Raw genomic sequence first — 25483 nt, forward strand, 5'->3', positions numbered from 1 at the left:
ATAAGTAACAAGCTTATAACATGAACAAGAACGCATACAGTAACCCGAATGGGGACCAGCAAGGTAAACTCACCTGCCAATTTTAGCCACTCTTTTCATTACCTACTCATTTAAGAGTTATAATAAACATGAATTACCTTTTCTAAATCCCCAGGAACACCGGGCTATTAAAGTAACAAGCCTATAACTGCTGTCTTATCAATTCTAGCTTCACCATACACTCAAACTGTGAGGTTTCTCTGCTTTCCTCATGGACCTGTAGCACAATGCCCTGACAGTGGCTTCACCTGTGCCCTGATCTTTATTAGTGTAAGGACTGATTATTTTCCTGCTAAGACAAAACGCACCCTGCAAGAAAGCCATAAAATGCACCCTGGACAGCATATAGCAAAGACAGAGCACAGGACCTTGTCCTGCCCAAACTTATCTCCTTGTCTCCTTGTTTGACTTCAACTCATCCCCCCTCTCCCTCCTCAAGTCACTGAAAGTTCATTAAGAATGTCTATATATCACATATGGTGTATCTTGTGAATATGGTGTTTTTTCCTTCTCATGTTTGGTATCATTTTAAGTGTCTCAGTGTGATTGGTAAAATGGTCTTTTTTTCATTGCAGTCATTGGTTTAATGAGAAAGATTGAGAACTTACAGTAGGAAAATCCTGTTTCTCCTCTCTGAGTGATATCTCTTTAAGATATCTCAAGGAACCAGGTGCTACCCCCCTGGGGTACATGGATTGGCCCAAACAACTCTAAACAACATTTGTATAACCCCTTTTGTTCTGGTCTGGTTATTTAAGGACAGAGCAATCTTTGGGACCTTTTGGGACACACCACTGTGTGTCTCTGTCAGGAAAGCATTATTTATCTTTGAGTAAATTATGTCATGTATTTTTCTGAATTGGCTTTTAATCATTTACTTGTGTAATTGGCATGATACATTTTTACCTGACAAATAAATGTTACATCTTGATTTATTCTGAAGTTTCAGAAATCATTATTTTAGTAGATTATGAGGAGGCTGGTGCTCCCGCAGCTCTGTGTCCAGGATAGGTCAAACTAAAGGCACATATGAACGGAGCAGTGGCACGTCATCTGAAGACCTTTTGATTTCTGTCTATCACTGACTTGGCAAGTTGTACGAAAGTGGCTAAATAAACTACACTTGTTTGTATGAGTGAGCAGTAGGCAACCGACTTAAGAGGTATTAGCAAACCCTGCACCCTCTTACCAAGATCAGACTGGCGAGGCTGTGTCCGTGAGATCCATGTAAACCCGGGGCGTGTGACTCTGTGCGGCATCGGGTCCCTTAGTGAATTAATAATTGAAAGTATGGGATACTCCGAATAATCAAAGATCTAAATTAATTCATATTCAATATTTGATTATTTTCTAATCAGAAACACGATCTAAATTTGATTATCATTTGAAATTGGAGTCAGATTACGTATAGAGCTAAAGTAATACTAAAACTAAATTCCAATAAATTAAGTGAACTTCACTGGAGCGCTGAAAAGACATACACGCATTATACCTTCGTCAGGCCGTTGGATTCCGTCGTTGGGCCAATGGATGGTCCTTACATTAGAAACTGAGAGGAGAGTTAATACAATTGATATTACAATTATCACAAAAAATAACGAACAGTCTGTGTTTTAAACTAAGAAGAACAAGCTTCTATACTAACGTTACATTAAAAATGAACACGTTGCTAACTAGCTTAGCCGCTATCTGCTGGCACACCACATTAGATTAAAATACTTACCCTCTTAGTTGTGCAGATAACTCGATATGTAGAGTTTAAAGCCCTTGTCCCTCTTGCTTGTCGGAGCAGGGGACCAGGCATCAACAATGTGATGAACATCGCTGACGCTTATTTTCGGAAGATCCTGGAGACACTGAGTAAAAACAGACATTTTGGGCGACGCGCAAGTAAACCAGAAACGATATGCCGACTTCTGGCGACAGCAGAAGTTCGTCACTACGCTTGTGCACAGAGACTATTGTGCCACTTCACAATGGACACTATCATTTTATGGTGAATATCATCAGCTTCTGTTATTCTGTCTTTGGTGTTCCTGTAACTTTCCCTTTAAGTGATCAGTTTTATTAGTGATACGCTCATACAATACTAGCCCAGCGCAGACACAGCAGCGCCAGACCAGCAGTCTCAGACCGGCCGTTAGCGTGGAGATTACAGCAGCATTAAGGTCAGGTTTAGTGGTGGGGTTGGGTATTCATTATGCTGGAGTTTATAGTAATTGTGAAGTTAGGGTTAGTGGTTTTGGCAAGCCTGCAACCTTAGCCGGAAAAAAAATAATGCTAGCTAACGCTGTGCTACGCTGGGAAGGAGACCAGAGGCCATTTTCCTAATGGATAGAGCTGGTAAGTCCCGCCCCTTCTGCTAACCCCACTGGACCTCTAGGTTGAAAAATCGTCAATGCAAGTGAATGTGAGAAAATAATTATTTTCTGGTCCTGTTTGAATTGTGCCATGAATGTGAACATATGTTGTCAGTGAATTTTTTATATAATTTTTCGTGTGAAGAATGCTACAATTTAGCGGGTAGAAGTTTGACAAGGTTAGACTTTGTGTGAGAGCAATTTGTGGACTACAACTCTTTGCTGCTTTCGACGCATTTGATATACGTCACCACCACAAGCACACGATCCCACTATACATGGCTGTGTCTTTGGTGCACTTCACCGCCTTCTTTCAGGGAGAGGACAAAATCATTGAGCGTGGTGAAAACCACTTCAAGTCTGGGCATGTGGAGGGGTTCAACTACGCAAGTGGGGAGATGGTCGGCATTGTCCACACCAGTCGACGAGAAAGGTGTTATAATGTTTCGGTGAGTCTACTAGCTAACTAGCACGTTAGCAAATTGCTAGTAGCAGTTACTGTAGCAAAAGCAAAGCTCCCGAGGGTTAACCATTCTCTTGAGTCTTTTCGATTGTTATTCACACATTCTGCATAATCCACGAATGTAACTAGTGTTGCTGTGGCTAAAGTGCTGTAGCACTAGTTGTTTCTGTGCCGTTGTGAAGCTGCTGTGCACGTTAAAGGGATACTCCACTTTAAAATGAAAATTCTGTCATCATATACTCACCCTCATGTTGTTTCAAACCTGTATGAATTGGAAGATATTTAGAAGAATATCAGTAACCAGACAGTTTCTGTCTGAAACAGAAAGTATTTATAGTATAGTATAGTATAGTATAGTATATATTTATAGTATTTTTTTCCTACTATGGAAGTCAATGAGACCAGAAACTGTCTGGTTACTGACATTCTTCTAAATATCTTCCTTTGTGTTCAGCAGAAGAAAGAAATTCATACAGGTTTGAAACAACATGAGGGTGAGTATATGATGACAGAATTTTCATTTTAAAGTGTAGTATCCCTTTAACAATGTCCCTCCGTTTACTACTGTACCCTGTAGAAAACACGCAAGCCACTGTGTATCCAAACCACAACAAGCTATGAACCATCTACGATCTAACCATGGGATTGATATTTTACCCACCTCCTGTTTTAACAGATCTCCCTGCGTGATGATGGCAGCATACTGAAGTCCTCCTGTGAGTGCGCGGTGGGGGACGTTAAATGCAGTCATGCTGCAGCGCTTGCCATGCGGGAGGTCAGCGTGACTGACATGGAGTGCCACTGGAGGAAACCTGCCGCCGCTAAAGTAACGAGGCCAGTGTTAGTCTTATGGTGCGCGTTTGTATTCCTTCTCCCTTTAGGCCCTTGCCAGGACTGTGAAGTCCTGACCCTCACCGTGACCTTTGAGATTGTCCCATCAGGTGGTGTGCCTGGAGATAACATTGTGCAGTGTATTCCAGCCTTCCTTCTCTTCTTTAATGATATGTCAGCATACATTTTACAGGATAAGACACGGATTTTGTAGTTGTTTCAATTAATGTCCCACTTTGTGACTCAATCTATAGCGATTACACTTAGGATATATATTTTTATGTTATAAATACTACTTATTGACTTAGCAAATAAAGTCAGCTTGTGTTCTGTAAGATTATGCGACTAATTGTATTTTAAATACAAACATAATTTTTTTTCATTCGGAAAGAAACACAGCATAAGGTCATAAGTACAGTAAACCTCATTTATTTGAAATGGTACATAAATCCAGGGTACTGCAAGCAGGACACACAGGAACATATGGAGCTGAGGATAGAAGAACATAAGCTCATGTGATGAACATTAAATCTCAAGCTACATGTTTCATTTTTGGTGTGTAAACGTTCTTGTGAGGTCTGGATGGTGTAAGTAATTAATTAACTAAATATATGCACAAGGCACCACGCCACATCCCTCATATTGTGTGCAATATGATCAACGTGGGGTGGTGTATTGTGGATACTTTCTGTGACTGAGATATGTGGACATGTTCATGGTTAAGTGCCCAGTTGGTCACTGTTAAATTTAAAATACTGCTGTGTATGATGACACTGCTAACTGCGAACTGTAATGCAGTATAGTTAATAAAACACATGACCTGAAAATGACTGTGGACCAGTCCTGTTTGGGGGTCTTTGGCAGTTCCTGCAAAACAGATAAAGGGGACAAAACAGAACATGATGTATTTAATGTCAGAGGAAAGAAAGACTAAATCACTTTAAAAAAATGATAATTATAAAGACTGATTCACGCATGGTAACAGTAACAGTGATTGGTCTGACTCACCCCTCAAAGCAATGAAAGAATTTCATGCATGGCTGATGGTCCCTTCGACTCTCCCTGATCTGTCTGATTTTGGTTTTTGATTGCATGATTACTTAAGATTACAAGAGGGTACATTCCTTAACAATTATATCACCAGTTACATTTTACCTCAAAGAATATACATTTTATCATTACCTTTTGCTCACTAACTTCATTACTCTGAAGCCAATTCACCTTTACACAGTTAGATAAAAAGTATGCCATCATGTGCACCTATTAAAACCTTTTAGAATTTTGTGAATTGCTGCACTGATTGATCATACTGTGCATATCTCATTGTTGCCAGGAGGACTTGGTTGAGCGGTTTTATTGAAATTATAATAATTCAAGCAGCACCTTTTTTATTGTGCTAGTGCTATTAGGCTAACCTGCTAATATTTCAGGAGCTTCTAGCAGAGTAGCGGGTAAGTCAACTTTGCTAGATTCACATACCTGATCCGTTTTATCCAGCGTTTCCTAGTTTTTACATCAGACGGGAATCTGAAGAAAGAACAGCCCATTTTGTTTGAATGGTGACATTTGGGTACAAAACACACAGGCATCTCGATCTGTCTCCATAGATTATCGCAGCATTAGCACCGTGATTTGACAAGTGGAGGGAAAATGTGTTATGGGGTGACGTCACATGGGCGACATGTAGTCTTTCTCGTTATGTCTTTTCCACAACTGCTTGCCAAAGAATCATACAATATACTGTCAAACTCGTAACATGAAAAATTATATAAAAAATTCACAGACAACATATATTCACATTCATGGCACAATTCAAACGGGACCAGAAAATAATTATTTTCTCACATTCACTTGCATTGACGATTTTTCAACCTAGAGGTCCACTTGGGGTTTTACGGATGGGCGGGACTTACCAGCTCTATATCAATAGAGGAGAGGCTTCATAACACCGAATAAACCGCTTTAGTGAGGAAATAGCTTTTAAAGGGGTGGTTGATTATGATTTCACTTTTCTAACTTTAGTTAGTGTGTAATGTTGCTGTTTGAGCATAAACAACATCTGCAAAGTTACAACGCTCAAAGTTATAACGCAAGTTCAAGCAAAGGGAGATATTTTCTTTTAAAGAAATTGCTTTTTAAGTACTACAACAAACGGCTGGTTGGGACTACACAACATTCCTCCCAGGTTAGTGACATCACAAACCCTAAAATGTACATAAACCCCGCCCCCGGGAATGTTATCATGACAGAATATGCTAATCAATGACTTGAAGACAACTACGCATAAGCTATATAAATTCATCAACTAACCATTCAGAAATGTTGTCTACATGTTGCCACTTCTTCTTTAGTCCCTCCATCTTTGTCTGACTCCAGTTTTAACATAAAAGGCTAAACAAAATGTAAATTTTCAGTGCATGTCTGTGTGAGGTCAAAGGACACAAGCTGTTGTAGCTCCGCCCTCTTTGCTGAAGCAGCAGCTCATTTGCATTTAAAGGGACACACACAAAAAGGCGTGTTTTTGCTCACCCTCAAAAAGTGACATTTTTAACATGCTATATACAAATATCTGTGGGGTATTTTGAGCTAAAACTTCACATACACACTCAGGGGGCTTCAAATACTTATTTTACATCTTGTGAAAAGGGCATTATACCACCCCTTTAATGAATCGACAGCCCATCGGCTAATCTTCAATGTTTGCTCTAAAACATAAGTTTAGGACTGATCTATTTTTAGAGTAATACCTGTATGATATTACGCTGTTGTCACATATTATAGGCTTCAGGAAACTTAGCAAACTGGCAGCTCCAGTAGTAATGAAAAGACCTTGAACTCTGTCATGGAAACCAGCATGTATAAACCTTATTTTAACAATTTATTAATCAACTAAAAAGGAATTTATACCTGTTTTATATTATGCTGTAGCGACATTGGACCAGCGGTTTGGAAAATGGATGGATGGATGATTCGGCTGCGGCGCCATCTTCTGTTCAGATGCAGGAATTAAGTTTTTCAATTCACGTTATTGCAGTGCATTGTGGGATTGAATGAGTGCACTCGATAACGTCCACTATGGTGTACCACTATGGTAGAGCCACGGATCCTGGTATCTCCCAGTAATGAGACCATCTCTGGTATAAAGCAGGCTTTAGGTGATCGGCAGCTCCTAACATTCGGTCGGTATGGAAGGCATTTTCTGCCAAAATTAAATAAATCAATTCAACTATAAAAATGAAAATCAGATTAAAAATTTCATTACAGAAAACTGTATGCAAAATATGTGACAAAATTGAGAATGAAATTGAAAGATTTAATTTTCACGGTGACAGTGCATCATCCCTGTCAAAGTGAAAAATAAAATGCAATTGGTGACAGTATAGTTGCAGAATTCATTTACATTTACATTTACAGTACAGACACACTCACAGCGGACATTTAACAATCTAGACAACTGTCTAAACTGAATTATACACGTAGACACTCAAGCAGAAGTTTTCCACAGCTGATTTTTTATTCAGTTTTATATAGCTTCAAATATATTTAAATATGAAACATTTGCCAAGGTCCGGTCCTCTGTGACAGCTAGATACGCCATCTATCGGCATAACCATAGCGGGTGATAATGTCTGGCTATAACTGTTGTAGAATTGTGTTACTAAGATTTTAGTACACCCAAGGGGTTGACATCACAAAATAGGCTAATACATGAATGAACCTCATCGATTATGGTCTAGTCTAACATCATAACATGGCCTACTTACGCTGAACAGTTTCTCTGGCAACTGAAGACGCCCGCGACTCAGGCTGAGGAACTGCAGCTTCCCGCAAAAGCTGACTCACAGATTCTGTCATGACTCGTCTCGATTACAATATGATTAATAATTAATTTGTTACATTTATATAGCGCTTTTCTGAGACCCCAAAGCGCTTTACATGGAAGGGGGGAATCTCCTCAACCACCACCAATGTGCAGCATCACCTGGATGATGCGACGGCAGCCATATTGCGCCAGAACGCCCACCACACACCAGCTTACTGGTGGAGAGGAGACAGTGATGAAGCCAATCAGTATATGAGGATGATTAGGAGGCCATGATAGACAGAGGCCCAGGGGCAAATTTGGGATTTTTAATGACCACAGAGAGTCAGGACCTCGGTTTAACGTTTAATGCGAAGGACGGTGCTCTTTTGGCAGTATAGTGTCCCCGTCACTATACTGGGGCATTAGGACCCTCACAGACCACAGGGTGAGCGCCCCCTGCTGGCCTCACTAACACCTCTTCCAGCAGCAACCTGGTTTTCCCAGGAGGTCTCCCATCCAGGTACTAACCAGGCTCAGCCCTGCTTAGCTTCAGTGGGCAACCAGTCTTGGGCTACAGGGTGATATGGCTGCTGGCCATATCATATCATATCATATGATCACATTTCAATAACTTCGTATCACACATTTAGCCATTCACACTCACTCAATCACCCTCATTCACACGGGGCGTCGACGACGTCGCTTTACGGAAGGCGTGTCTGTAGCACTGTTGCTCTTGAATAAGCCCCACTCATTAACATAGAATTTGCATTAAGGTTGTCATTGAAAATGAAAATGAAAACTAAAAGTGTAAAATAAAAGAGGAAATAAAATGACAACTAAACTTTACATTTGAATTTGAATTGTGTCACTATTATTGCGTGAGCGTTAATAAAAAACTTTGTAAAAATTGTATTTGCAGTTTGTTTTTCACGTTTGCCTTTTCATTTTAATATTGAAAATGTCACTGTGGAAATTAAAATGAAAATTAAATAATTTAATTCCATTCTCAATTTTGTCACATATTTTGCATACAGTTTTCTGTAATGAAGTGGTTAATCTGGTTTTAGTTTTCATTTTTAGAATTTAAATGATTTATTTAATTTTGGCAGAAAATGTCTTCCATATCTGAAGCTGCTGTCACGTATATAGTTCTGCAGTCAGACACATCTCGTCTCATATGTGCTCGTTCAATCCCTCAAACTGCCACCAGAGGTCACCATCTCCTGCATCTGACATCAACCTTGATGAGCCTCACCTGTAAATCACTATCATTCATCTTCATTCATCTTCACAATTATTCATCTTCAACTTACAGAAAAAGATCATAGTTTTTCTTTAAGTAGGTTTAGTTCAGTAATGTTGTTCTCTTGTTGAGGGAGGGACTGTGATATTTCCATCGCTGGTCATTAATAAACAGTGTTAACCACTCAAAGCTTCACTGTAAAGCTAAAGTGCTTGTGTTAAAACAGTCAGTCATTTGGTTGCTGTTGATCTGATGAGCTTCAACACGGTAAGACAAACACACTCTTGCTTAAATTATTATTGCTCATATAACATGCGTGTCTTTACATGAGAAATGTTAAGAATAGGGTGATTTACATATACTTGTTAAAGTGATGATTATATTAATGCTGTATTATAGATATATGTTATGCTGATGTGGGTCAGAATGGCTCCTCCTCTTCCTCTGATCTTCTTTCTGCTCATGATTCACGGTGAGTCTCTCTTACATTCACATTAGAAACACTCTGATGTTTTATTTAAGGCCTCATGAGCGGCTGATCTGCACTTTCTTCTGTCCTGTTCTCACATATTTCTCTCTGAAACAGGAAGTTTGTGTTGAACTTGTCAAACGCTCGTTCCTTTTAGAAATGTCCAATAGTCTTTTGCTACTTGCTAGTCAGTGTCACATGGTTTAGGGGGAGGGACTTTCTCATTGTTTAGAGCATTTGATTGGACAAAAATCACTGTAGCAGCAGATCATGAATATTTTTTTGGCTCGTGTCTGATTTCTTGGTTCTCTCTTCACTCCTCTTGTCTCTGTACATTTACTTCTGCTTTTCTGCAACACCGTCCATCAAAGCTGAAGAAGTAATTCACACTGAGATCATTTATTCACATTTATCACTCCATAGATTCTGAGAAGATGAGCTTATATTTCCTGTAATGAGTCGATGTTTCCAATAGTAATAAAGTATTGTCATATTTTCATGGTCCAGTTTAACTGATAAAACAATATTTTCATAAGTACACTCTAAAAAGAGTTGTGTTAAAAATGACACATTAAAATTGTGTTAAAAATGACACATGTAGTGTGTGTGCTCAGGCACATATTGTCAAATGTAACACCATAGTTGTGTAAGTCATTTTAACACACAAATTGGTTATTTGTTACCAATTTTTTTTAATAAAGTGAAAAATATTAACCATTTAATCAATAGTCGAGGACAGAATGCATGTGCACACAAAGTACAACACAATGTCTCAAGCTCAATGACTGGACAGACTCACTGTACTGGACATTATTCAGTTATTCACGCTTCAACCCCTAACTGATAATGCTGCTTTTGACAAAAGTTCATGAAGAGATAACAGTTCACCGAGTTTGCACTTTAAATTCAATTAAAATGTGACAAAATATTATATATAACTAACTTTTATTTACACAGGCCAGTTTGTTTGAGAACACAGCAAACACTGCATACGATGCACATTGATAATGAATGTCGGCGAGCTCTTATAAAATTATGTGTCGAAAACAACACAACCTGTAAAAAGAAATGCGTTAAAAATGACACATGTTGTGTAGAATCTAACACACAACCTGTGTAATTTCTTCACACATCTGTGTGTTTATATAAGGACTACACGTGTTATTATACTAATGTGTTATTCCTCTTTACACACAAGTGTGTTGAAACCTTTTACACACTAATGTGTAGATACACAACTCGGATCGTTCAACAGAGGTTTAGATGATTATGTTTCATTGAATAATTAGTGGCACATTTACTCTTGAACCCTTTACTTTTCTGTAGACTTTTCTCTGGCTGTTGTAACTGTATTTGTATAAAATAATTATGTTTGTTATGGCAGGAGAAAATATGATCAGATGTATATTGATGATTACATAATCATCAAATATTATTCTGAGCAAGTTGTTGAGTATATGCATGATGTCCGATTTGCAGTTAGTTATAACAGTGTTGTGAAATTACATCATGTTATCCAGCCGTGCAGAATGATTTCTTTAAAAAAGTGTTTTCAGAAACTCTTAGTCAAACAATTACATCAAGAATATGTGTATGAATCTCAACAACGGTGACAATCGACAAAATATTCATATACACAGATCAACTCTGTACATCACAAGACTTTAGAAACCAGTTCCAGCATTAATGAATAACTACACAGGAACAAATAAACACAGCAAAATCCCCAGTGTTAAATTAACACTCGTCGGTGTACATATGAACAACTACTATATGTGACCTCTAGGGGGCGCTCCGACGCACAATTTGGATATTTAGAATAGAAACCCCAAAACCCACACTCCCCTTTTAGATAATTAGGCAGGTTGTGTCCAATGAAGGAACAAAAATGGGACTGATGTACTCAATTATAAATTTATTAAACACTCACAAATATAATGATTGGCAATCAGAGCAGACAAATATTCCCTATAGGTTACAGTAAACAACTCTACAATAAATAGGTCACAGTGAATAAAAGCCTCATAGTAAATGAATTACAAGGTATAAGTCTAACAATATCAAAACTACAGTGCATAAAGTCGAATAAATAGGTACTGTTCACAAAACACTGCAGACACACTTCAAACCAATTCGGCCGTGCAAACATACATTAACACAGCATTTCACACTTCACTAGTGAACATTTCATCACAAAATAGACGCTGTTCCTAAAGGAGATATTGCTCAATGCCCATAGGCCGAATGTTGGAAGTTATGACTGCCAAACAGAAAATAAACAAGAAAATAAAGCAAACAACATTTAAATGAACAGGCTACCACAAGCAGGGCTCCATCTTAAGCCCAACTAGGTCCGGGTCATCCAGAGGGTAGCCGCTCCCAAGGTGCGCGCACACACACACACACACACACACACACACACACACACACACACACACACACACACACACACACACACACACACACACACACACACACAAAGAAATACAGAATAAAACAGAATGATTAAGCTCAGGAAAAACAGTGGCTAGTGACCGACGTAGACAATCCTCCTGTAAATCACAAGCATAAGTGGTTTATGATGCTATGACAATTTAAAACAATAACAAATCTCTAATTAGAAGATTAAAACAGGGAAAGGATCAAACTTACGTTTTTCTTTGAATCAAAGCCGTATGCCCCGTAGCAATACAATTAAGTGGTGTGGATGACTAATAACTGTGCACACTCTCATCAGTGTTGTTTATTACTGCAACTCTTATAGGATCACTACTCATTATGAAAGCAAGTTTCTGTAGGCTCATCACTGCTGGTACCATTGACTGGACACCATAACCGCAGACACCAGACCGAGCTACAAACAAACGAACAATGAGCCGTGTTAAGCAGTTCAATGAATTTAATAAAATAGACATGGACTTCCAAAAAGACTTGCGTTACTTACGTTGCTGCAAAACCTGTGTAAGAGGACTAACGTTACTCGCTATTATGAAAGCAAGTTTCTGTAGGCTCGTCACTGCCGGTACCATTTACTGGACACCATAAACGCAGGCGCTGGTACCATTTACTGGACACCATAAACGCAGGCGCTGGTACCATTAACTGGACACCATAAACGCAGGCGCTGGTACCATTTACTGGACACCATAAACGCAGGCGCTGGTACCATTTACTGGACACCATAAACGCAGGCGCTGGTACCATTTACTGGACACCATAAACGCAGGCGCTGGTACCATTTACTGGACACCATAAGCGCAGACGCCCAACCGAGGTTCTCCCCTTCGCACAGCCGATACACCAAGAGACTCACTCTTCACTCACGCCGCACCATTTTCCTGTTCATCTCAACACCTTTAAAGGGGATGCGTCGCTTACGCCACCTGATCCAAATAATCAGCCGGCCTTAAAGGTACACTTCCCAACTCAACCACCTGACCCGCTACATATATAGTAGGGAAGTATGCGGTTTCAGACGCAGAATGTGAGTTAGAGGAGGAAGAGTGTGAGTATAAGAGGAGGAAGAGTGTGAGTATAAGAGGAGGAAGAGTGTGAGTAAGAGGAGGAAGAGTGTGTGTATAAGAGGAGGAAGAGTATGAGTATAAGAGGAGGAAGAGTATGAGTTAGAGGAGGAAGAGTGTGTGTATAAGAGGAGGAAGAGTGTGAGTTAGAGGAGGAAGAGTATGAGTATAAGAGGAGGAAGAGTATGAGTTAGAGGAGGAAGAGTGTGTGTATAAGAGGAGGAAGAGTGTGAGTTAGAGGAGGAAGAGTATGAGTTAGAGGAGGAAGAGTGTGAGTTAGAGGAGGAAGAGTGTGTGAAAGAGGTGATGAACGAGGAGGAAGAGGATGAGGAAGAGGAAGGTGTGGAGAATGTTGTCAAGGCTGGATCTGCTTCAGGGTTTTCCTCTTCTCCTGCAGAGATGATATTCTCCGGCCGGACCGACATGAAGACGTGAAGCTGAAGCAGAATAAATCTCTCTCACTGACCTTGATTCTGCAGTTGCTCAACTCTTCTGACTGTACTTTACAGTAACATGCTTTTCATTTACAGTTTTTTACTGTAACCTTTTGGGCTTCTGCAGTTGGTCACTGTATTTCACAGTATGCAAATGCTGAATATACAGACATTCCATACTATACTATATTCAGTACAATACTATACAGTACTTGCTGTGCATACAGTATTTATTCTCCTCTCCACTGTCAGGTGTCAGCACTACTTTTTTACATAATTGCAAAATTTGTTTACTTTGTTACAATAAATAAATAAATATTTCTCCTGTAACTGCATGCTTTGGATTCTGTGTTCTCCATTTGTCATGTAGTGTCTAACGAATGATCTGTAGTGTTTATAATATTGACTGATGTGTGTAAGATCTGAAAGCATTGTTTGATTTTGCCAGAAGAGTCAGAGATTCTCTGAATGAGTTTTGAACATTTGCTTTTGTGTTTAAGGTTTTGAGAAAGTGAGTGATGGTTTCAAGAAATGTGTTTTAGCAATTCAGAAAAACTGTAATTGTGCAGCTTGTTGTTTTTGGCTGATTTCTTGGTTCTCTCTTCACTCCTCTGTCTTAAAGTAATTCACACTGAGATTATTTATTTACATTTATCTTATATTTCCTGTAATGAGTCGCTGTTTTCAAATAGTAATAAAGTATTGTCATGTTTTCATGGCCCAATATAACAGATAAAACAACATTTACAGTTTGATGAATTCTGTCTTTCAGGGGTTTCTAGTGATGATTGGAGTGTGAGTTACAGTCCTTCACACATCTGTGCACTAAAGGACTCAACAGTGATAATGAGATGCACTTATACATACCCTACTGGATATCAGATCATGAAAGTGTTCTGGACCAAAAAACGTATAGATCCTCCAGATCTGTCTAATGACCCTGAATACAGTCAGAGGCTTCAGTATCTGGGAGATAAACAGCAGAACTGCACCGTCAGACTGAGTCATGTGACACTGAAGGATTCACACATGTACTATTTCAGATTCATCACTGATAAAGCTGATGGAAAATGGATTGGTTATCCAGGAGTGACTCTTACTGTCACAGGTGACTTTGGTGAGGTTTATCTCTTCTTCTGTGCATTATGTTGAATAATAATCAGTGTATGACAGCAGCACTAGATATAATGTGTGTGTTGTGTTCAGATCTTCAGGTGGAGTCTCCTGAGAGAGTGACAGAGGGAGATTCAGTCAATCTGAGATGTAAAAGCAGCTGCGCTCTGACTGACAGAGCAACATTCATCTGGTACAGAAACTCACAGCCATTAACTGAGAGAAGAGACAGAAACAATGAACTCCTGCTGCAGTCAGTCAGAAGAGAGGATTCAGGCAGATATAGCTGTGCTGTAGACGGACACACTCACATCTCTCCTGCTGTTCAGCTCAATGTCATGTGTGAGTACAGATTGACTTTCTCTCTTTAACCCTCATGCACTTTAGATTTCTATTTACAGTCTGTGTGGTCCAGGTCAAATTGACCATAATTGTATTCAGTTGCCCAAAAATGACAATATGAAAAATAATAATAATTACAATCAGGTACAAATAATGAACTTTTAATATCAATACTTTTCACACATTACAAAGACTAAATATTTAAAAAAAATAACCACTAAGACTGCCCCTCCCCGACACCCGTGAGACACTTGCCATTATACATTTATAACAATAATATCTTAGTCTAAAACCTAAAGTAATCTTGACAAACTATATAGCATTTGAAAGAGTTCAGACTGTAGTTTTCATATTTGGCGACTGATTTTGTAAAGATGTGGTGCCGAATTATAACACATGCTCTGATTCTTTCCATATGTTTTTATGTGTTTTAGAGATTGAATTCAAATCAAATATTAACATTACTACCCAAACTACTTCTGAATAGGATGTCTATTTCATAAATATATTTATTTTTAAAGTATGGAAATATATGGATAAGATAACTCAATCCATATATGGAAATCGAATAGTCCTTATATGGTCACCAGAGGAGTCTGGATGTCATCTAGTGGAAAAGTTTGTTACTGCGCTCAAAAAAACTTAATACAAATATTTTTGAGACATCAACCTAAAATTTGTCACAGAACTTGTTCAGATATTTAGCTTGAAGTTTTTGAAGTTTTAGAGTTGAACATGTTTTGTAAAATATAAATTACAGAGAAGTACCGAGATATATATTGTATATCGTCATTTAACCAAAATATACCGAGATATACATTTTTGGCCATATCGCCCAGCCCTAGGAACAAGTAGGAACAGCAGTGACTGAGTTCTCTGTGTAAAGCCCTCTCCTTCTCCAAGGGTGCGGGGGATCAGGTGGTTTACACGAGGCGCTGGAAGACAGCATTTCTTAGGGATCCCAATTCATCAGTCACTGACATAACTCATAGTGACGACTGACTGGGAACGTCTAGGTTACTAATGTAACTCCTGTTCCCTGAAGGAGGGAAGGGAGAAGTTACGTCCCTTTGCCACAAAGGAAGCGAGGATGCACAAATTAGAAATGAGAAGCACCCTAAGTTTCTTCATGCTAGCATGTGTGGAGGTATTGCCCGCTCACCGCTAGTGGTCTTTTGGCATCTCCATGTGGTCCTGTTTGGTATCGCACATTGACTTGTAGTTATATATAAAAAAAACTCTAAACAAATGTAATGTCCTCTCAGTTTTTGTGGTTGCACTACATACATTCATCGTAAATTAGGAAAAGTTAAAAAAGTTAAAAAAATCTTGCAGAAAAAAACTGTTTTGTGAGAATCTTCCTTAAACTTAATCAAGAACTTGGAAAAAAAACATTTGTCTGTATTTCAAAGGTTTCAAGCCTCTCAAATTCTAGTCTTAATATTTTTTCTTCTGTTTACTTTTTACCTTAAACCTTTTCTTTAACTTCCACTGTTTGGCATTAAACAGTAAAAAAATAAAACTGGGATGTTTGCTGAAATTGTCCAACAATAACCAACTGCAGCCTTTCCTAGAACATTTTCCACCAGCCGTCTCTGATAAATACTTTTACCTGACATCTGTAGATCCTCCAGTGAAACCTGTGATCTCCATCAGTCCATCTGGTGTAATAGTGGAGGGAGATTCAGTGACTCTGAACTGCATCAGTGACTCAAACCCTCCTGCAGAAATCAGCTGGATTAAAGGAGGAACGATTGTAGGATCTGGAAGAATCTTCAGCATCTCAAAGATCAGCTCTGATGACAGTGGAGAATACAAGTGCAAGTCCATCAATGAACATGGAGAGAAATACTCTGATGCTGTGACTTTAAACATCATGTGTGAGTTAATGATCGTTTACACATTTACATTGTTCAAAAACTTCAAATTCATAATTGTGTAATATGTATTGTGAGTCTCAGACATCAGACTAACTGTAACTGTCACAGGTGAAGCTTTTATTAACACACTCCTGTATCTTCACATCATTCATCAGTTTGGAGAGTTAATCATGATGATCTTCCTCTTTCAGTTCATCATGTTGCTGGTGGGAATGTGATTGTGATCACAGCGGCATCTGGAGGATTATTCATCATCATCATCATCATCATCATCTTCATCCTGTTTATAATGTGAGCTCAATAAACAAACTGCAGTGATTGTATAAATTCACTTTTGGTCTAATGTAGGAAATGGCTAATTTGTGTTTTTAATTATTAGTAATCTTTAAAATAAATCCATATTCTGCTAATGTCTTTCATTATAACAGAAAGAAAGGAAGGAGTGTTAAATCTGAAGATCACACAGTGAAACAGGTAAATCATCTAAACATGACTTCACAAAAGCAGAGAATGAATCGATCAGCCGTTATCTGTGTTTCAGACTGTAAATGTACAAAGTGACAGGATTCAAACCTTCCCAATCCAGCGGTAATCAGTTTGTACTATAATATAAAAAAATTATGAAATAAACCTGATTTTAGTGGACAGTTGTGAATGGCCTTGGCCGTGAAGTTTTTTTAGTGAATTTAACCAATCTGCTTAAGTTTTTAATTATAATTTACTGTTAAAGTTATGATGACTCAAGCCATTAAGGGTTTTGTACAAGATACATGACCAATCAGAGATCACTTCATTCACATGCAATCATTTGATTTATATTAGTGTTGCACGGTGTACCGATACTTCAAAAGTATCGCGATACTCGGAAATTAAAAACGTCACGATACCTAAATTTATCAGTATCGATACTTAAAAAAAAAAAAAAAAAAAACGCCTCCCTACGGACGTCTGTGTTTTTTTCCTGACGCACGCAGCAAAGCACCTGCCGCTGTCAGTGTCATGTTACAAAACACTACAGACTACCACAAGTGGTCCACGACTCGTGGAAAAAGATGACGCGAGGAGTGACATATGGAAGTACGTTGCCTACCTTTCTCTGTTGCACGGTGCACCGATACTTCAAAAGTAAATCGGAAATTAAAAACGTCACGATTCCTTAATTTATTAGTATCGATACTTCTAAGAATGACCGCGTTCCAGATTTGTAAGGCCGGCGACACACTGGCTTCGTGTCGTGTCCGTTTTTATTTCGGCTCCCATGTTAACTGCCTGCGTGACACACGCGTCTGGGCGCAGCTCGAGGGAAACGCGTGTATGCTAGAAATAGAACCGACGCCTATTTTTCACGCGACACGCAAGCGTGTTGGAAGCGTTTCCAGGCAAAATAGAATAGGAAAAGATGTTTCTATGTCATTTTGACACGAATACATATTAATAAATGACATTTTGATGTTTGAAAGTTTTGACATAAATACAATATAAATGTAATTTAAAAAAATATTATCGATTTTCAAATATTGCACCTCTCAATACAGAACGAATTATTCTGTAGCCTATTTTGCCGTCAACACTGCCGACGTTGTCTTTGCTGCTATATATTTATGTTTAACATGAAGTATAGGCCTTCCACAACTCTCTCCCCACATGTCAAATATATCACCAATTAGGCTTATCATATGTTAGGCTACCAATATTAAACATTGTTTAATATAATCGCTGTTCATATTTTTATTCAAAGTTCAGAATCAAGATAAAGCTCTTATGTTTCTTATGATAAATGAGATAATGCTGCTAAATTTATCTCTTTTTTTTTCTTTGAATGTCATTGCTCTAATTTATTTTTTATATTTTTATATTTCATATTTTGTTCAAATGTTTAATATATCTGCTGTTCATATGTTCATTTATTAGTGTGTTATATGATTAGAATGTTGTCCCGGTTTTAAAATAAAGCACAGCAATGATATTTGAGAGTGTTTCTCCCTTTTCAGGAAAAGTATCGAAAAAGTATCGAAATCGCAATACTTGACTTGGTATCGGTATCGAAACAATAATTTTGGTATCGTGACAACACTAATTTATATTTTATCTGGTCAAAAAACATGGTCTAATCTCTGTGTTGTGGCTTAAATTAGTTTCGGCTATATGCTCAAATTAAGAGAAAGCAAAGTGAGAAAAACTGCAGAAACTAAAATCCACATCAAGACCAAACTTTGAAGAAATTCATGTCATTTTATTTTGTTAACTTTATAAAGCTTTTACTAACATGAAACATGGAGTAACATATTTATTCGGGAATCATCTCAGATGAAGGATGTTTTCGCCATTTTTCGTTACTGCAGCAAACACACTTCTGTGGACCTTATCGCTTCAGTTGAATGGAAAAGTTTTTCATATTAATAATTGTATATTATTGACTGTAGTAGCTCTATGATTCTACAGCATGTGATCCATCAGTGTTGTGATAATCTGAAGAATTTTAAAACATTGTGCACAATAAATGTTTGAACTACTGTATCTTTCAGACACACTCAGAATCTCAACAACGGTGATAATAAAAGTGCAGTGCCAGGGGCGTAAATGTCATCTAAATGTTGGGGGGGACAATAAACATAAAATTCCTAAAGAGCAATTTTTGAAGGGATACAATCATACAGGCAAAATTGTACTTTCTATGGATATGTGTACACAGAGGAAAGCCTTACTACTATTATTAGTGTAGCTAGCATGGAGACCGTGCCATTATCCTTCTTCTCAAAGTTTCTCTCTGGTTCATTGCAAAAGCTGACTAAATTGACCAAAATATTCTTCATTGGTGTGCGAAATTGACAATAAATGATCTCTATATTTTCAGGGATTTTATCGATAACGATAATTAGACAATATTTTGCTGAGTGTGTTATTGTGCTGGTAACTTGGCATGTTTAGGACTGCCGACTCCTAAAGTTTTTGATATTCTTCATGTTCTGTGTGGTGGTCAGTTCACAGCAGTGACAGAAATCATTTTTCCAATAAGTTTCAATATATTTTTACCTTCATTGGCATTTTTACCTTTATAAATGTATTTTTTTAAACCTAAATATATGCATGCATCATCTTTTGTGTCAATTTCATACATTCAATTAAATTTAATTATAATAATAAGACACAATAGGGCTGTTACCAATCAAATTAAATAAGTATCAACAAAATCTTTGCAATGGAGAGGAAACACAAAAGCTGCATTTGAAATGGCATTTAGATTTTACACAGACATAAAAAATGTTTTGTTTAAAACATAAAACGTTGAATATTGATATATAAAATGATTTAAAACATGAAAAGATACTTTAAATGTGAAATTAAAACCGCCAGTAGGTGGCAGCAATTCATTGTTAATGAGTGAGTCATTGAGATTCAACTGATTCGTTCAAAACGCTGATTAATAATTCAGTAAGGAAATACCTCGTGTGTTTCTCAGAGACGCAAATACAGTGCTTTGGCTTAGTTTTGAACTATTTTCGTTAAAACAGGCAATATGATGTCTAAAAGCAAACTTTTCAATTATCAGTTTATTAAATCACATTTATTATCATGTTAATATCTGGAGAAAAACTGCACTCTTTGTGTGATATTATATTAGATTAACTATATTAAACGATATAAACTGACTAAATCACACAGTGAAAGTGTGAAAATGTAAATGCGCACCCTTGTGTAATCTACAAGACTACACATAGTGTAGCCTATGCGTACACTTTATGGGTGTGTGTGTGTGAGGGAACGGTTTTAAACAATCTAGGTAAACGCACAGACTGTATAAAACAAGGTTATAATCGCCAACATAGCGAGGCGGACTAACGTTACATTGGTTATCATAAAAAATGTTGTCATGATTTATTAATGACGCAGCATAATCTGTATTAAAGAGAAAATAATCACTTCATTCGAGGTTTAAAGTGAATAAAATAGCCTTGACTTACTGGAGTTCCACAACAGAAAAACTTGTTCTCTCCCACTGGACTAGTTTGTTTGTGATGATGAGGTAAAAGGGGAGCAGGCAGTGGACCAAAGCACTGTGAGGCAAGGGTGGGGGACTCAAAATTTTAAAAAGTTTTTTTTTGTTGTTGCCCCGTTTGCATTTTTATTATTTTACTACTTAAACAATTATTTTAAGTATATATCATTATATTATTTACAATACACATACTTTAATTCTATTTTTAGGAGGGGACAACCCTCAGATAGGGGGGGTCCTGACCCCCCCGACCCCCTCCTCGATTTCCGCAGTGCATGATTGGAGCATTCAATCAAAACTCATCAATATCTCCCAGCATGCACTGCAGCATGAATAAATTATGCTGAATTGCCTTAGTATTTTCTTTTATTATTATGATCTGCTTTTATTTTTGCTATTGTTTTTGATGCAACTTTTTCGTAGCTTGTTTTGTGATGTTCAGAGTTTTATTTGATTATTTTGTTGATTGTCACCGTTGTTGAGATTCATACGCTGATTCTTGATGTCTGTGTTTCTACATCATACAGTAGTTCAAAACTTTTTTTATACACCATGTGTTTTTAAAGTTCTTCAGATTACTTCTGTGTCACTGCTGGATCACATGCGGTAATGACACAGAACTATTACACTCAAAAATGAGAAATATAATAGTAATAAACATAATGAAAGATAAGACTCTTTATGAGATCAGTGAATCTGGACACTACATGATGATTATGTCATAACACCTGATTACATTTTCTCTCTGATTTTCATGTCATAACAAAAGTGTTTTATAAACACAGTTAAAGCAGTCAGAGTAAATCTGACGTTAGAAAGTCAAGGGTCAAGAGCCAGACTAAAGCAAACACTGATCTCCATAATGGTAACTTCAAACTTTATTATTTTCAATTAACCATGGTTCAATGCCATAAAACCTAAAATATTACTGCCATATTTTTTACGGTGAAGCACTTGCAACCAGCTGCCAGTTTTTTACCGTAAACTGTAGTTAAATGCCGTAAAACACAAATATTTCTAGCATATTTTTTACGGTAAAGTACTAGCAAATGCAACGGTACGTTTTTTTTTTTTGTATTTGTAATTTTGTAATTGTACGGATTTTGGAAAAATTACATGACATGTCCCGTGAGAGCTATTTTTTTTACAGTTAAAATTATGAACATATGTAAAAGCCCTTTACTTTGAACATTGTCAGGAACTTTTTTGATAGTGTTTCCATAAAATTGTGTATGTTCCAAAGTTTATCATTGATCATGTTTTTAAAAATGTATATTTATTATTGTGATTGTGATATTTTGTGATGTAAGACCTTCTGTCTCTCCTGTAGATCTCTGATCCCAATGAAGACACATATACAGCTCTTGAGCTCAAGTCCACGACCTCTGACCTGTACGACACACTCACAGTAAGTGAGACGTCAAAGTCAGATACTCCATCACAGATGATCACATGACCGATCTCTCGCTCTCTTTCACACAGACCGTTGATCGCAGACCTCCTGAAGACTCTTGATCCTCAGAGCTTTTCTAAACATGAGAATCCATCAGTAAGTGTCAGAACCTGCAGCTCTTCTCAATATAATCAATAAAACTCTCTTCAGTATAGTGTGATTGTTTTATGTATCTTGTGAAAGGTTTTATAATGTTGTTGATGAACTTCAGTCAGTCTTTCTTCATCTTATTGTTTGTTCAGATCAACAGGAAGATTCTGCAGTGAGAGGCGGAGCACAAATGAACCAATCCTGAGCTCTGTGGGCGGAGCCACTGATGATTGACAGGGATCATCAGTGATGAGTCACAAGAGACTTATTTCTGTATAGTTTAAGAAACATGATGTAACAGTGGAATTAAATGAAAGTTAAAAGCTGGTGAATTGTTATTGTCTACATGTATGTTAAAATTAAGTCAAAACACCTAAAGTGTTCAGTTGTGGCAAACAATCTATGATTTCTCATTTTACAACATTTTCCTGCTTTTAAATCATAACTGATCATTTTATTCTGATAATGGAATTCATTCACAATGGAAAAGGTTTTTTTTTTTTTTTTTTTTTGCTCTCAAAGTGCTCAATATAATCAGCTTCTGTTATTCTGTCTTTTGTGTTCCTGTAACTCTCGCTTTAAATGTATTTAAGTTTTTAAGTTGTATTTGTGATCATCTCATAGCCTGGCTAACGTCAGACCTCTTTCTCATTGAGACGTGGTCTGGGAACCACATGTTCATTTTCTCGTATTTGAGGCGTGGTTTACGAATGCCCAGAGACGTTTATTGGGCGCTACGAATGTCTATCAAATGCGCCTGTACGTACCTCATAGCCAATCGTTTCAATTATACCAGATGACGTATGTAGAGCGGCAGAAATTCGACGAGGAAGAAGACGAAATAAACTTAAGTTCTAAACTACTTAGAACACTATCTAAGGCTGCATCGAAAGGTAACTTCGCGTCTGCTGTCATGTTGGATCCATATAAACAAACTGCTTCGGTGTGTCGCATAGACGTCGTCATCGTCTTGCTGCTCCCTCCCCGTTCTGTGATTGGTTCCCTCGCTGAGGCGAAAATCTAGTCCATGGAATCCAGGCTGCCTAGCAGAGTGAATAAAATCGCGCTGCGCACAAGGCAGCATGGGGAAACCCAGGCTAATCATCTCATATATGCTTGTACAAACCTTAAGGGCTCATAGATCCTGCAGTATTGATATATATCGATTCTCACAAGCTACTTATTTGGAATTGATTCCATTAAAAAATATCAATATTAAAATTGTTAATGACAAAACATGGGTTTCTGAATCACTTTTTTTTTTTTTTTTTTTTATATACTTTTTTCATGTTTGCTCCAAAATACACCTGACATTTAGCTGGAGTTTGTTGGTGTGATATGCCTTTAAGTGTTTTTTTTTTTTTTTTCTAAATATAATTTTGAAAAATCACATACTAATTTAAGAAATAACTGGTTTTGACATTGGCATTGTTAAACCTGTAAGAAAAAGTATTGGTGTCAGATCAAAAGGAGTGGTGGTGGCGCAATGGATAAGACATATGCCTTTGGTGTGAGAGACCTGGGTTCAAATCCACTGTGAGACACCAATGTGTCCCTGAGCAAGACACTTAACCCCTAGTTGCTCCAGAGGCGTGCGACCTCTGACATATATAGCAATTGTAAGTCGCTTTGGATAAAATTGTCAGCTAAATGAATAAATGTAAATGTAAAATACCAAAGTTTGTACTCGCCCATCCCTAACAATCCCTCAAACTGCCACCAGAGGTCACATCTCCTGCGTCTGACATCAACCTCGATGAGCCTCACCTGTAAATCACTATCAGTCATCTTCATTCTTCAACAAAGAAAAAGATCATAATTTTTCTTTAGTTTTAGTCTTATTGTTGTCTTGTTGTGGGAGAGGAATTTACAGTTAAAGACCAGGACCAGATATGATGAATGAAGACCAGGAGTCAGAATTGCAGTCAACTGATGAAAGTTTTCCTGAAGATAGTTTGCAGTTTCATCAGCAGAATCAGCTTCAATACTCAGACAGGAGTTCGTAGAACGTTCTGCCGTATATTCCCATTTTCACACTAATAATACTCTCACACAATCATGATATCTACATTTTTACTTCAGTCTGAATAACTACTATACTATAATATCCACACATGGACTGATAAAGCATATCTCCATCGATTATACAGCTGACACCAGAACCCTGAGCGTTAGGCCCCATTTACACTGCATGGTTCAAGTGACCCAATTCCGATTTTTTCCTCTCATGTGGCACAGATCGGATATGACCGGTGAACGTGTAAGCAGGAAAAAACCGCATGGATTCCGATTTTCTCAGATCGGATTCAGGCCTCACTCATATGTGGTAATAAATCGGATATGAATCGGATACGTGCATTTGCGTGTGCCATGTAAGCAGACAAATCGGATATTCCCCAGTAAATGCGAGTCGTACGTCATTAAAAAAGTGACGTCAACTCAGGTGGACACCACCAACTGAGAACACATGACTTATTATAGGCGCGATGGTCGAAGGCTCAACACAGTGGAGTAATTTTTTCTACACCTTACGAGAGCAATGTTTTGCTGACCTTTGAAAATAGTGCGGAAAGCAAAACACTGCATAATTAGAGATGCGCGGATGAGCTCCAACGTCACCCGAATCCGCAGCCAAAAACAAGTCATCAACCTGCCTCTCACCCGCACCAATAATTTTCTCTGATTGAAGTATCCGCACCCGATGGTCAAAGTTATTATTCTTATGTGTGGTTACGCGTGAGGATAAATGGATGATCATCACCTTCAACAGCGGACTCGAGGCGATGGTTGATGCGCGCATCTAATGCAATGATGAATGAGCACTGCTTTTAAATGAACATTTCTTTAAAACAAAATTTATTTGACAGAATTTCATTTTCTTAATGGCATAAACAGGCTTTACTCCCTTGAAACTTAAACTGGAATGGAACATGCTCATATTTTAGAGAATGTAGTTAATATTTTCGTTAATAATGATTTATCTATCCAACCGCGACCCACCCGAAATTAGTCAGAATGTTATTTTTATTAGCCTACTTGACCCGCCCGATCCGCGCAGAGCCCCCACGGATATAACCGCGATCCGCGCATCACTATAATAATTTTGTCTGCTTCTGCATCCATTGCATATAGAGCTGTTTTACTTCATTTTCAGGGCCAGAACATCTACATTTGGTTGTTTTGGCAGTGTATAGTGTAAATGCAAATATCGGATACGGGTCACTTTTAAAAGATGATGTAAGCGGGTCGTCAAAAAAATCGGATATAGTCAGCAAATCGGAATTGTGCATCAAGACCAGCAGTGTAAATGCAGCCTTAGTGACTCTCCTGGGTCACAGGACTGCGTTTCGAGGCGCCAGCTTGTCGAGAACAAGTTATTTCGTCTCCCCAGGGTGCCAATACTGTAGTGTAAAAGGAATACTACACACACACACACACAC

At 37.9% G+C, this 25483-nt stretch overlaps 1 protein-coding gene across 1 annotated transcript in view; it reads left to right on the top strand.

The window, feature by feature from the left end:
- The first annotated feature begins 8962 nt into the window (after positions 1 to 8962).
- LOC309493654 (B-cell receptor CD22-like) overlaps positions 8963 to 25483 on the top strand; it is a 265008-nt gene continuing 248487 nt past the window's right edge. Inside the window, exons 1-5 of the mRNA XM_082162840.1 lie at positions 8963 to 9011; positions 9144 to 9216; positions 13941 to 14285; positions 14375 to 14623; positions 16249 to 16503. Of these exons, the coding sequence (XP_082018966.1) occupies positions 8997 to 9011; positions 9144 to 9216; positions 13941 to 14285; positions 14375 to 14623; positions 16249 to 16503 (937 nt within the window). The 5' untranslated portion in view covers positions 8963 to 8996. The remainder of the gene's footprint in view (positions 9012 to 9143; positions 9217 to 13940; positions 14286 to 14374; positions 14624 to 16248; positions 16504 to 25483) is intronic.

The sequence above is a fragment of the Leuciscus leuciscus genome, assembly GCF_965113295.1.
Source record: "Leuciscus leuciscus genome assembly, chromosome: 3".
Classification (NCBI taxonomy): domain Eukaryota; kingdom Metazoa; phylum Chordata; class Actinopteri; order Cypriniformes; family Leuciscidae; genus Leuciscus; species Leuciscus leuciscus.